Consider the following 15,225-nt stretch of genomic DNA (forward strand, 5'->3'; position numbering starts at 1 on the left):
ACAAATGCAAGTGGGTAAATATGTTCACTACAATGAATCATAGTTGGTACTGACTATGTTCTGTCTACAGTCTCGTTCTGGTATATAACTACTGAAAGCTCTTCAACAGGATAAACAACAGAAGGACACAAGGTGTTATCTCTTAGTGTTCAAATCATGATGCTCTTTCCTACTGAGCTGCATTTAGGCTTTGTTCTTATGCAGCTATAATCGCAACGACACATATATTACTTAAACAAAAAAGACATTGACATATAGGCCTATAGGAAATAGTAATGATACATGTAAAGCTGCTTGTATTGCTGCTGTCATACTGTAATGGTGTATTTAACAGTTTACTTTGTAATATGTTGTCCAATATATACCTTAAATTGCTGCTAACATACCATACTACCATAGAAATGTTTCTTCAGTAAGAAACTTAATGTTGCACTGCAGATTTATGTGAGTTTCTTGTCAACTGAATAACCATGACACAGTAAATATGCGCTGACCACTGCCTAGTTCTGCCGACTGTTGTTATGAGTGCTCATGTGGGCTCTCCAATTTGAGATGATGATGGAAAAACACTCCTTACCTATTATCAAAAACTTGACATTATATTTTGTTCATTTGTTTATAAGAGGTGTTTTAATTTTGAAATACTGTAGTTTAGGAAGTAGCAGTGGAAATACAACCTTTTATGCTGATTTCATCAACAATGGAGGGAAAATGTTTTTCACCTGGCTGTCAAAACTACAGCATTATGTAAAAACAATTGGAAAATATATGTATGAATATTATGAGTGTCTTCAGTGATGGAGTATCACTTTAGAAGCTTACATCTGAGCTGCAATAATAACTCTCTCTCTCTATACTTTCTTTCTAGCTACCTCCAAACAAGATGAGCAGCACACCCGTCCAGGACCCAGTTGTCCAGGGGCTGTCGTCTGGCAGTGGGCAGACGTTACCCTCCCGACCCCTGCAGCCTATCTCTGATCCCTCGGCCTCTAAACGAGTATGTTTCTACAAAAGCGGTGACTATCAATTCAGCGGGCATCGCATGGTCATCAATGCCCGCACCTTTAAGACATTTGATGCTCTGCTGGACGCTTTGTCCAAGAAAGTGCCTCTGCCCTTTGGAGTGAGGACCATCACCACTCCTCGTGGGACCCACCTGGTTAAAGGTCTAGATGACTTTCAGGATGGGGGATCTTATGTGTGTTCTGACCGAAAACGCGTGAAGCCTTTAAACCTGAATGAAGTGAACCGGCGGCAGGTTCCTTGGAATACCACAAGACCCCCGAGCGCTGGGAGACGGAAGCGTCAAGGTTTTCGGTTTCGTCCAATTGGCAGCAGGAATGAGGTCAGGCCAGCTAAGGTCACCGACAGGGTGGCAGTACGGACACCAAAGAGACTTGTGGTCATCAAGAACAGGGATCCCACTGTTAAACGGACAATTGTGTTGCAGAAAAGAACTGCACCAACATTTGACTCTTTGCTGGATTACCTCTCCCAGATTCTGCAGTTCCCAGTCCTGAAACTCTATTCTACAGACGGCAGAAGAGTAAGTGTTTGGTAAACTGAAAATTGAAATATTGTTGATCAATATTAAAGTAACCCCTGGGAAGATTATGAACAGTTGTGGAACAGGTGAAACAGCTCTATACTGTACATGCAAATGTCCTGATAGGAGAAGTCCTAATAGGAATAGCCTACCTCAACAAGTCAACATTCAAATAAGCTTGTACATTTATGTTAATTTATTAATATCTTATCTAGCCAGGGTCCAGTTAGCTTAGTTTAGCATACAGTCAGGAAAGACAGCAACTCAGGGAAACCCCAGAAAGTCCTTGCCAAGAAATACCTCCTGCCCACCATGTGCCACACAACTTTGTTGTTTTCACATTTCAGTTTTGTATGGATTAAGCTGACAGGATCAGTTTTAACAATGTTGACAGGTTAATTTGTTGCCTTCATAGTCAGGCTACCTGTTTTCTTTGTTTGCAGTCCTTATGCTGAGCTAATATGTGGCTGCATGTTTAATGACAGTGCTATCAAATCAAATCAGTGTCACATTCATTCTGAATTTGTGTAGCTTCAATAATGATATGTGGACAGGGTGTTTGTTACTATCATAAAACATATTACATTTTCTGACTGGCTTATTCAAAGTTGCTGTATGAATATAGCTTGATGGCTCATGTATATTGTCCACCTTTGTTCGCCCGCCAGGAGGACAAGTAAATAGTAATAATTTAGACCTCAACCTGACTGAAATCTTAACAGACCCCCTCTAGCATTTGTTTTGCTAGCTACCAACTAGCTAATGGTCAAGTGCACTTCTACATGATAGACCAGTTATCCCAAATTACGGTACATTTAATTGGATACATTTATGTAACTACGTCATGAGTTTTGAAACTATTAATAAAAAAATATTTCAATTTCTAACAGGGAGAGTACTTGCTTGCACTTTATGTCTAAGGGTACCTAAGGTTTTTATTATATCAGTGTCAATAGGACAGACTACCAGTGTAGCTTCTACATCTTCCTCATCGTTGGCTCAGCAGTTGGAAAACAATTTTTTAACAAGATGCACTTGATTGTTTGTTCTTGTGGTTCTACCTTATTGCACAAAATCAGCTTTCAAAGTCTAGAACAGCATCAAAATATAGATGTCATAATTAACTAAACAAAATTACACAACCAAATAAAGAAGCGCTGTATTTTTACTTTAACTCATAAATAACTCAAGGATTAACAATCACGACTTTCACCTTGTTAGAAGTGTTCCAAGAAGAGCTAAGAGGTGTTATCAAGATCTCTACCCCCTGGTGAGTTATCAGTCTGTAATCCCATGTGTCCTGCAACAACAACAACAACAAGCTTCCTGTTAAAGATCACAATTCCAGAAAACCTTTAAGTGCATCATGAGCCACATGTGATATCACGTCCAGTCTATGCTTGGAGAGCATGTGGCATACAGAAATGATATTGCAAAAAGGAAGTTGTTTTCATTATTAAAAGAAAATCAGTGTGTAATACATGTCCTGGGATGTTTTCATATAAAGTGTGTTTTCAAGTGTTTTCAGTGGAATTTTCTCAGGTTTTGACCGACATGTCAATCTTGTTTCTCCTCTCCTTTCAGGTTGATGGTCTCGCGGCGCTTATCTTATGCTCTGGGGTTGTTGTGGCAGCGGGCAGCGAGCCATTTAGATTAGGAAACTACAGCTTTCACAGAACAGGCCAGATGGCACAAGTGATGTACGTGGAAGCCGCGGAGCCATCCATGCTGCTACCTAGAGCTCGTAAGTTATAATATGTTTCATTGGTATAACTGGAAAGTATGTCATAATTATGCTAATATCATGAAAAGGTCAGTGCGGCCAGTTTTAGGACAGCAGAGAGTGATGCTAGGGACTGTCATAACAATGAAAACATGACAGATATAGTTTGTCTGCACATTTATGCTTTACAAATATACATATAAATTTAGCTTAAAATTGAAATGGCATAGATTTAGATTACTTAAATATCAAACTGTTTCTTTAAATATTCCTACCAAACTAATATGAACAGTACATATTACTAATGTAATTTTTTCTCTCTATCTCCTCCTCTTTTGCTTTTCAAACACCAAAGAGAACAATAAATCTTTCTCAAGCGGAAGAGGCTCAAGAAACTTCTCCTCATCGTCAGAGCGATATATTGTCACTCAGATCAACAAGTCTCGAAATGGAAGCACAAACAGCCATGTGCATCCCCCTGATGGATCAACTGAAACAGAAGTCAACCAGCAGCATCACACACTCATGGAGACATGTGGGACTGAGGGGGAAGATGATGAGCAGGAAGCAGCCATTGTACCTCAGGACGATGACATTGAAAAGTCTTTCCGTGTGAACCAGGATGGCAGCATGACAGTAGAAATGAAAGTTCGTCTGACCATTAAAGAGGAGGAGATGCTCCACTGGACTACCACACTCAGCCGCTCCAGCCTTAACACGAGGACATCTTGTGCCTCCATTTCCGAGTCAGGCAACAGCTCACCTGACTCAAACAATGCTATTGCCAAAGACTCCTCTAGCATCAGTGAGGATGAAACTAAAGAGGAAAACCACCCCACTGGAGCTGGTGTCGGCTTTAAGGGTGAGCAAGTTTATGAGGGCTACGCTTCAACGGCTTTGGGAAAAGCAAAAACAAGTTTCAAACGCACACCTACGCCAGGTCCTCGACACATAAAGAAGAAGGCATCTGTCGAGAGTGTCAAGACGGTGACAGAGACAGGGGTTCAAGAGAGCACCCTGGGACATTATTCCTACATAGAGAGGACGGCCGATGGTGAGACAACCGAGGGATACTGCGTTCTCAGACACAGCAGCAGCAGCAACCGGCCAATCCCAAAGCCTCGGAAAACGGCATCTGCCGAAACAAGCAACAAAGGCTCCCACTCCTCCATCAGGTCGTCAGGAGTGGCCGAGGTCCTTCAGATACAGAATAATGGGATGGAGGTTACAGAAACTGTCATGCATATCTATGAGAGTCAAGGCTGCTATGACAACTATTTAGCAAATGACGAATATAGCCCAGACGGCGTACCTTTGGACAGTTCCACTCCGGCAGCAGAGAGCAAACCATCAACTGAACCTGGGTCATGTTCATCCAGCAACGATTGTGATTTTAGCCTGGGTCAGCCTTCTACTGCTGACCCACTACAAAGACATAGAGAGGAGATGTTATCACTATCCTCAGAGCCTCAGAGAATATCTCCTGTACATGACATAGTGAAAAAGGTCAAAACTCCTAAAAGTAAGAAGAGTTCAACTTCAAGAAGCAGCTCAGATAAAAAGCTCAATGAAAGCATTAGCATAAGCCCCTCAAAGACTAGCAAACATTCGTCCACTGACAAGCTCAGTATGGGGAAAAAGAGTTTGAGTTCATCAGAAAGTGCTAAAAGTGGTCAAAAACGAAAAGGAGCAGAAAAGAAAGCAGGAAAGTCTCAGTCTGAGAAATCGATTAAAGAAGAGCTGACACCCAAGAAGGGCTCAGCCTTACTAGGTAGCTCTGAAAACGTGAAAAGAACCCCACCTAAGAGACAGAGCTTGAATAAAGTGGCTGCTAAAGACAACGGCCATAATGTAAATACTTCAACTGGACGGCCGCCAATGAAAAAGAACATGTCGGACCTTTTACAACCTAAAAAATCACTTCTGCCAATCAGAAAAACAATGAGCAAACCTACATCTATGATCGAAAACAAAACATCTTCATCCAAAAATGTGTTAGAGTTGAGTGAGAGTGTCTCAATGCCTTCGCTGAATCCTACGCCCTCTGACATCCACCAATATGTTGAGAACTGGTTGGAGACAGTCAGCCAAGACCAGGTGCCATACACAGAGTCCATCCCAGATGAATCAGAGCCTCGGCCGAAGGTTATCTTTAAGATTGGTGCTGATACTGAATCAGATGAAATGAGTGAAAGTCAGAATAATTTAAATGAATATTACCCGTTATCTGGCAACGCTATCAAGAAATCTCCTTCTTGTCTATCAGTTCCTCTTTCCCATGAAGGGCCCGAAACAACTGTGCCATACAGTGAACAAAAAACAAAAGGTTTAGGCCTATGTGTTTCAATGCCAAGTGTTAGAGTGGATCCTGTTCCCCAGGAGAACACACTGAGGGCTCATAAATCTGCAGAAGCCATCGGTCCTCATGAGGATGAATCTGCTTCATCCAACATTTTAAGTCCCAAAGCAAAGATAACACCTGTGCTACGGCAACTTTGTTCATCAGTTCAGTGCATCAGAGGGCCGTCTGAGACCAACGCACCATCCAATCTCGAGAAGTCCAGCAGCCTTCCTGATTTCTCAACTCAAGTAGCTTCAGTGTTTGGCTCATCATGTAAAGCATTTCTGTCATTCTTGTCAGTCATGACTCTGAGAGATAGCCTAACGAGCCCTGGGCCGGGAGACAGTAGCCCGCCAAGAAGCACCTCCGAGGCCATGCTAATGATGGAATCCCTGCAGAAAATTTCCACCATTGAGAATGAGGAAGAGCAGAGAGCAAGCCTGACAGATCTGCAAAGCAGAGCATCTTCTGATTTAAGAGTGCGCTGGAAAGATTTCCAGATTCTGAGGGAAAGGCTTGAAAGTGAACCACTTTCTCCCAGAGTTTCAGAAACGGAGTTTGCTCTTGATGTTTTTTCTGAAGGAGGTGACCCATTTGAGGATCAACATCAGGATATTGATGAGCTACTGGAGGAACTGAATATGCCGCAAGACATCAGGGCCGAGATTTCTTCAACAATCCAACACGCTAAAAGTTTTTACCCAGTGGAGGAGAGCACATTTGTAGAAACTGACAGATACCAATCAGAAACAGAGGAAGATGTGGAAAAATTTGTTGATGATTGCAATGATGAAACTAAACAATCAACAGATCCTGGTGCTACCTGTATAGATGAGGAAACTACTGAACAAGAAAGAAAAGAAGATGTGGATGGAGGTGACTTAAATAAGATGCAATCCATGCTTTATGAGAATGAAATGATGATGAGAGAGTCACCGCAAGAAGCTGATGAAGTTGAGGAAAAAGGTTCAGAAGTATCACAGAGAGAAGATGAGACCCTGGAGGTTAAAGATGAGACAGAAAAGGAGGATGAAGATCAGGTAGAGGAGGATAGAGGGGAGGGTGGAGACGGGGAAAAGGACAGAGAGGACAGAGAAAGAAAAGATGATGATGATGATGATGCTAAAGAGCTTGAAAATATGGAAGAGGAAGCTCAGGAAGAAAGGGATGAGATGGCAGCTCAGGAAAATGATGAGGGGCAAGAAGAATGTGAAGCAGAAAAGGGAAGCGGTGGGGAATCTGTTGCGATAGTAGAGGAGGGGACAGAGGAAGATATGCCGGCAGATGAAAGAGAGAGGTTAGAAGAGGGAGAGAAAGATGCAGTTCAGGAGACGGAGGAGGGACTAGTGAACGAAGAAGAAAGAGAGGATGACTGTGCTGAAGAGGCAGATGAAAGAGAGGTGGTTGAGGAGACATTGGAGGAAGAAACAGGGAGGGATGAGCATGAGGTTGAAGAGGAAGCAGCAGATGAGGAAAAAGTGGATGAAGAAGTTGTTGAGGAGACAGAAGAAAATAAGGAAGATAAGGAGGATCAAGAAGTAGCTGAGAGCAGCGCAGAGGAAGAAGTGAGGGAGGTTGACGAAGAGGCAGATGATGAAGAGGAGGTGGAAAAAAATAGTGAGGCAGATGAGAAAGAAGTAGATGTGGTGAGTGAGAATGATGTAGAAGAAGGAGTGGAGGAAGATAATAAGGATACAGATGAGGTAAAAAATGCCACTGATGAGGATGAGGAGAAAGAAGAGGTGGATGAAGTTACTGAGAACAACATAGAGGAGAAAGTGGAGGAGGATAATGGGGAGAAAGATGAGGTAGAAGATTTCAGTGATGAGATGGAAGAGAAAGATGTGGATTTGGTTATTGACAATGATGTAGAGGAGGAAGAGAAAGAAGAACATATCGATGAAAAGGAGGAGAAAGAGGAAGAGGAAGTAGATATGGTTGTTGAGGATGATGTAGAGGAAGAGGTGGAGGAGGTCATTAAGGATACAGAGGAGGAAGAGGAGGAAGAAAATTTGAATGGTGAAATGGAGGAGAAAGAAGAAGAGGAAGTGGATGAGGTTGTGGAGGAGAAGGAAGAGGTGGAAGAAAACATTGATGATGAGGGGGAGGAGAAAGAAGAAGAGGAAGTAGATGAATTTATGGAGAAGGATGTCGAAGAAGATGTGGAGAAGGTAACTGGGGAAACAGATGGTGAAGGAGAGGAAGAAAAGGAGGTAGAAAACTTTGATGATGAGATGGGGGAGACAGAAAAAGATGAAGCGGATGTGATTATTGAGAATAATGAAGAAGAACAAGTGGAGGACATTAGTGAGGAGGAGGAGGAGGAGGAGGAGGAGGAGGAGGAGGAGGAGGAGGAGGAGGAGGAAGAAAACATCAACTGTGAGGTAGATGAGAAAGAAGAAGAGGAAGCAGATGTGATTACAGATAAGGATGTAGATGAAGAAGCAGCAGCAGAGGACATTGCTGAGAAAGATGAAGAAGAAGAGGCAGACAATCTAAGTGAAGAGGAAAAGGAAGAGGAAGAAGGTGGTGATGAGGAGGAGGAAGAAGAAGAAGGGATAGATGCAGCTGATGAGGAAGAGGATGAGGAAGAAGATGAAGAAAACAACAATGATGAGGTGCAGGAGGAGGAGGAAGAAGGGATAGATGCAGCTGATGAGGAAGAGGAGGAAGAAAACATCAATGATGAGGTGCAGGAAGAGGAGAAGGAAGAAGGGATAGATACAGCTGATGAGGAAGAGGATGAGGAAGAGGAGGAAGAAAACATCAATGATGAGCTGCAGGAGAAAGAGGAGGAGGAAGTAGATGTGATTACTGAGAAGGATGTAGAAGAAGGAGCAGCAGAGGACATTACTGAGAAAGATGATGAAGAAGAGGCAGACAATCTAAGTGAGGAGGAGGAAGAAGGTGGTGACGAGGAGGAGGAAGAAGGAATAGATGCAGCTGATGAGGAAGAGGAGGAAGAAAACATCAATGATGAGGTGCAGGAGAAAGAGGAGGAGGAGGAGGAGGAGGAGGAGGAGGAGGAGGAGGAGGAGGAGGAGGAGGAGGAGGAGGAGGAGGAGGAGGAGGAGGTAGATCCGACTACTGAGAGGGAAGTAGTAGAAGAGGAAGCAGAGCAAATTAATGAGAAAGATGAAGAAGGAGATGCAGAAAATCTAAGTGAAGAGGAAGAGGAGGGTCAAGAAAGAACAGATGTGGTTGAAATGGAAGAAGATGAAGAAGAGGACAAAATGGAGCTGGTTAGTGTTAGTGAGGAGGATGTTGAAGAGGAAAGAGCTCAGGTGCTCACAGATGATGAGGAGGAAAAAGGTGACAAGGACACAGAAGAGGAGGAAAAAGGCGATGAAGGGAATCAGGAAGCTCTGGAGAACGTAGAAGATAGTCTGGAGGAGAAATCTGTTGAAGCAGAGGAGCTGGAGAATATGGAAAATATGAAAGCAGGTCAGACAGATGAGGAGGAGATGGATGATGATAATGATGATGATGAAGAAAATGAGCTAAATGAGGAATTCAACAATGATGAAGATGAAGATAAGGGTGGTAAAAAGCTGCTCGAAGAGGCCTCGTATTTGCAGCAGCACTGTAGTACTCATGACGAAGCAGATGTAGAACACAACACTGAATCACCAACCAGATATTCCTCTGAGGGGCAGTGTGAGTTTGATAAAGGCAGTGGAAACGACACTACAGACGACCTTGAAATAGACGACGGAGGGGAGTATCATGAGGAAAGCAGCAACAGCCTACCACATCCAGTTGAAATATCCCAGGAGTTGCTTGACTTTGTAAACTCAGCCCTACAATCCTCTTCACTTATATTCACGTATGATGCTCGGGGGAAGATAAGGATTGAGCCAGAAAATGCTGTAGTCGTACAAACTAAGCTAACTGCTATTCCACAAAGTAGAGAGGACAGTTCGTCGTATGGTTTAAAATGTCTGCCGAGCCCCAGTACCTCTGATTTAACAGATTACAGACCAGAAACTTCAGAAAGTGGTGGTTATAAAAGTCAGGAGTCTGTAGATGTTGTCACGGAGAGCGGAGAAGAGGCTTCAGAGAAACCTTTTCCAGTCTACAGACGAAGGACTCACATCCCCAACGGGACAACGAGTGCAGCAGTGAGTGCTGCATCCAAAGCATCTGTTGCAAGTAATTCAGAAGTCTTGCAAAATTCCACATTAAAAAGTCCAGGGAGTTTCTCTTCCTTTGAGTCAGGCACTAAGGCCTCAAGGGAGGACCTGTCTTATTTCAGCGCTACAAGCTCATTAAAGGCAGATGCTGAGGCTGCACCAGGGGCCACACAGTTTGTTTCTTTCACCTCAGGAATGGACACGAGTGATGGGGTTTTGATCGATCGAGGAAGGTGGCTGCTGAAGGAGAACCACCTAATAAGAAAATCTCCTCCAGTCTCTCTGGGGATGTACGGCAATTTGGATAGTACCTCCATTGATACAGGTCAGGAGAACACTAGCGAGGATTCACCACCTCATTATAAAACCCAGCACAACCCTCTTGCAGCCATTTCCTCATCAGAGCTCGAGGAGATGGCGAAGCCTCAAACTCCAAAGTGCACCTATTACAACATGCCACACGGGAGTGATTCAGACCCATTTTTGGACGATTCCAGTACCCATAGTCAAAAAAGGGATATAAGTAGTATCAAAGGGCGAGGCGTCAGAGTGTCACCTACTATTGATACTTCCAAAACATGGTCAAATAAAAATGGTAGTCTGTCATCTTTTACATCAGTTGAGTTTAAAGTATCAGACAGGAAAGTGCATCCTGAGGGGGAGTCATCAGCTGTAACACAGGCAAGAAGGCCACCTAGTGGAGGAATGCATGCGCTACAAGCACAAGACTCCCTGGATGCAATGCGTGTGAGATGTGGACAGTACTGTCCTATATTATGAAAGCAGGAGATTATAATACCACAGACATATTCACACAAGCAGGTCCAAGGTGTGATATTGTTTTTGATTATGATTATTTTGTTGTAGCCTATGTGTCTAAGGTCAGCAAATAATCTTAATCACAAACTTTTTTGACCCACTGGTGTGGTGACTGAGGAGAGTTGTGCCTCTTATTTATGTTTCATTATAGTTAAATTGTACGTTTACAGACTACAGATTTTGTCTTTATTGTGGTAAAAGATGAGATCCATAATCAAAAATGGAAAGTATCAATATCAGCAAGTAAGAACAACATATTTTTTTACTCATTCATTTCTCATTGTAAATACAGTAATTATCTATTTATTATGAGTACTACAAGTCTTTCATTTTTATTGAATGCACTACATCAAAGAAATTTGATTTCTTGTCATTTGTTTTTGTTTGTTTGGGTTCTTCCTGAATGTGCAATGTACATTCAGTTATTTTCAAAGACAGCTGTAGATTTTACAGTGAAAAAATTGTGCTGCTACAGGATTATCTCATTTGACAACTTAAAAAGAAATGAGAACTAATCAACCAGGGAAAAAGAAAAAGGAAAATCCATAAATTAATTAAAAGGCAGCTCCTGGTAAAAAAAAAATGTTGTTTTTGGCTGCAAGAAAATGTTCATTATTCAATAAAGTGTTCTATTTTTTAAATTACCGTGTCTTGTTTATAACGTCCATACATTTTATGACTGGGTGTGAGTGTTTATAAAACGTATGACATTTTTCAATGAATATGCAAAATAGCTGGTTATTGTCACATTTACCTGTAGTATCCAACTGGCCAAGGCAGCAGAGGTGCCAAGATGCTACTGTAGCTACCGATGGAGTGAGGCAGCAGACCAGATGTTAGCATCTGGAAATGTAAACATAGGAACATCAAGGTAAAGACATCATGGCATTGTCCACTTTTGGGTTAAATGAAAGTCCAGGCATGAACAAGGATAATACGGATCATAGATGCCATCATTAGAACAACAACAGACATTATGAGCATTCAGTTTTACTTGAATGGTATTGGTATTTTTTTCAAACAGAAGTTGTGAAAATAGTCCCATTTAGAGTGACTGCCTTGAAGCAAGTCTGGTCTGTGCTGCTGACATTTGACTTGCATAGGTTATTAAATAAGTGAGACATGTGAATTCTCTATTAGCCTTGAGCTAAATAGCATCATTCCTGGGACTACAGTAAGATAACATTGTGCCAAATCTGTGGCTCATAGGGGATTTCCTTAAAATCTCCTCGAATATCTGGGAATTTATGGGACAATGATTTATTTTGTTATTATTGAACTGTGAAACTTGAGATAACATATTCCTTCATACATTATAGCTGTAAGAATGAGTCATTTATTATTATTATTATTATTATTATTATGATTATTATTATTATTATTATTCACACTTGAAGAGTCTGTCTCACTCTGGTCCACTCGTCTCCAGGCAAGAGTGTCATCTGCAGCTGTCAGTCGGTCTGGGCGATGCTCCCTGGTGCAGTCAGACATATGCAAGTGACACCTGTGATGTGATGGTCACTGACAGACAGCTTGAGATATGTGTGACCAGGGGATATCATCCTTTAAATAAGTATGACCAAATGACAGCAGGTGTTAATGGGGATAGGGCTAATTCATTTGGACACTTCTATGCAATGTATTTGGCAAGTTATGCAATTCAACTCAAATTAAAGCTCCAAGAGTGAGAGAGGGGTGTTTCCCCGTCCGTGTACCCCTGACCCAATCACTCCCTCCAAACACCCACATACACATGCACGCACAGAGACAGACAAAGAAAAGAGTGAGACAAAGAGAGAGAGAGAGAGGGAGGTCTTTACAAAGTGGCCATTCTGGATACTTTCCAAGGGTTTTGTCAGTCACTATGGAGATTTGGAAAATAGCCTCTGCAGTTTAATTCCTCTGTTGTTACTATGGCTGAAAGGTATCCAGTGGAAGCTCCATTCCCTGAAATGAACGCCCCTCCTTACTCTGCTCATTTTGCTGACCACTGACAGAAACTGTGCAGAAAAGCTCCTTACTGGAGCTGGGGAAGAGGAAATTCTTCATGGTAACCATAAATAAAAGCCTACTCATACAAAAGGACAAATGTCATGTATTAAAAATCCTGCTCTTGTCTAAGTGGTAGCATTGAGAGCAAAAGTTAGCTTGTTTGTTCTGACATTAATTTATCATTTGGGCAGACTGTAGAAATAATACTCACTACTACTAAGGCAGTGGATCACAAAATTAACCTGAGCGTTTGTGGGATACATTAGAGAAGAACAACCAAGATTAGATTGGAATTTATTCTTAGCTTTATTGTTTATTCAAGTTTTTACTTCTTTGTGCTTTGAAAATTTGTTTTTTTGAAGCCTTCAGGTTAGAAAATCAGAGAGTAAATGCATAGTGAAACTGCTAACAATATCGGAAAGAAGACTAAAGCTGAAAATACTGGAAAAAATATGTACTACCCATCAGACTGACTGGCCATGGTTGTTGGGGCCTCCGACCCCCAAGGGGCCTAACTCCTACCAACATGGCCTTGTTCTTCTTTAACCATAAATCATTGAATGAATTTAAGTAGCCTATGTAGAACTATAAAAAACAGTACAAGACACTTTATTAAGTACAGTATATCTGATGGGATTAGTTCATGGCATTCTGTAGCATAACTACGATGAATCAGGTCAGGGGTCAGAGGTCAGGTCAGGGGGTGACCATGATGGCAATCTATAGCCAAACCGGAAACAAACGTAGAAAACAAACAATTGAGCAGTGGAGTAGTAAAAGGGAAAGATAAACAAGGAAATGACGCCGAGAAACTGAAACTCAAAGAAACAAATCATCTGTCTCTCTGTTGTTCATTAGTCGGGTCGTTAGCATTAATAGCAAAGAGCGACCAGAGCTGACGTCGGAGCGGACGATGCTAATGATACTAACTCGTTTCAGCTGAGGCTGCACGGCCCAAGGCAGACAGAGACACCTGTTCACCTGTCCCACCTGAGCAGGTGACAAACTCAGCATGTCTACAGTTTATATTAGCGTCTTTGGTATTTTCCCCGAACCAAGAACATGAATGGACTTACACTCTTGATCAGCGATGGACAACCGAGTCGGAGCACGTCTGAACTTTAATGGTGGAGGTGGAGATGTTCTGGTGGAGAATAGCCAGAGAGAGGACACGTGACACAAGGTAGGAGGTTTTCTCTCGTTATATTATTATTGACCAAGGTGTTGTGTTATGAGACATGGACCGCAGTGAAGTTAGTTTTAAGTTGGATATTCGACAGACATTCGCAAGCCACTCCAACATTTCATGTGCACCTTATTGCAGGCCTACACAGAGAAGACGGCTACAGCGTGTATACTTCCTGTTTTCAAAATAAAAATGTGGGATATTTAAAGCAGAGATATGTTTAAAGCTATTGAGCTAAAATACTAATATGTTAAAGCAGAAGTAAGCGGAATGTTTGTGTTAATATAAGTCTTAAATAGTTCTATCTTCCGACAGCAATCACTTATATAGAGTGTTTGGTCTGAAACACGGGTCTGTCAGTCACTCTGCTCTGCTGTAAGCCCAGGAGAAAACTTTCCTTGTATCCTACAACCTTTATCCAATGAGGAGAGAGAACGGCATAAAGGGGCGGTCCTCTCTGTGTGTGCAGCCAAGGGATGCGCGTGAATGTGGTGACGTAGGGACGAGGGCGGGGACTGCTAACTCCATCTGCTAACAGGAAGTTAGCCAAAACCACCGGATCGCTTACTTCTGCTTTAATATTAGCATTTTAGCTCAATAGCTTCCAGGTCATGTTGACTCAAAGTCAGTGTGGGATCATAGTAGGCTACTCCACTGGCTACATGATCTCTTGTTTTTACATTTGATCCATTTTTAGAATGGCTAATAGTATCAAGACCAGCACTTGACTGTAGCCTACTCATGATAAACAATGTTTATGTTCTCTTGGCGTGGATTTACCGTCTTTCTCTTTAATGTTTAGATTTGCTCCAGTCTGATCTCAATGCATTCACTGTGGTAATGCAAACACATTGTGCTGAAACACGCCCTTCACTAAATCTTCTTTGTCATCATGACCCATAAAGAAGTCCCTCAGTTTTTCACACCAAAAACCCTGAAAGAGCTAAAAAAAAAAAAAAAGGATGAAAGTTGGTGTTAGATTGTGAAACGTCATTACAAACAAACACTAATTACTGCAACTTAATGAATAGAATGTAAGAGTTCATCTGTTGAACAGGGCAGCCCCTGAATCGGTCTCTGTCTGGGTTTCAACTGTGGCAAATAATGATGGGGGCGATTGCTATGGCTACTGGGCGTGCGGGTCGGTGATTCACCATCATGGGAGATGAAACAAAGGATGTCTTTTTGCTGCCCAGCGCCTGCGGTTTTGAAGCGATGACACCCAGAAAAAAGATTTAACTTATCTGTTGCCCTGTCCCATTACAGGCTGACTGACTCTGATTTATTTTGGAGTCTTATTTGATCCCTTTTTGTACAACCTTTTTTAATTAGCTCCCCCGTGGTGCTGTTGCTCGGGGGGGAAAACAGGAACCCCAACAAAAAGGAAAAGACTAAACAGATAAATTCTAAACATTGCCAAGAATGGGAGCTATTTGGCCCAAACTGTGGCACTGGCAAACACCGGCCTACAAACAATAATTGCGG

At 42.1% G+C, this 15,225-nt stretch overlaps 1 protein-coding gene across 1 annotated transcript; it reads left to right on the forward strand.

Moving 5' to 3' along the window:
* Window positions 1–883: 883 nt before the first annotated feature.
* Window positions 884–10,523, forward strand: LOC311000552 (uncharacterized protein; the record flags this gene model as incomplete). Its single annotated transcript, XM_083991291.1, has 5 exons — window positions 884–1,546; window positions 3,131–3,290; window positions 3,625–7,688; window positions 8,235–8,520; window positions 9,139–10,523. 5 exons carry the CDS (start codon window positions 884–886, stop codon window positions 10,521–10,523), a joined length of 6,558 nt encoding a protein of 2,185 aa, XP_083847417.1.
* Window positions 10,524–15,225: the final 4,702 nt, after the last annotated feature.

The sequence above is a fragment of the Trachurus trachurus genome (assembly GCF_905171665.1).
Source record: "Trachurus trachurus genome assembly, chromosome: 17".
NCBI classification, from domain to species: Eukaryota; Metazoa; Chordata; class Actinopteri; order Carangiformes; family Carangidae; genus Trachurus; species Trachurus trachurus.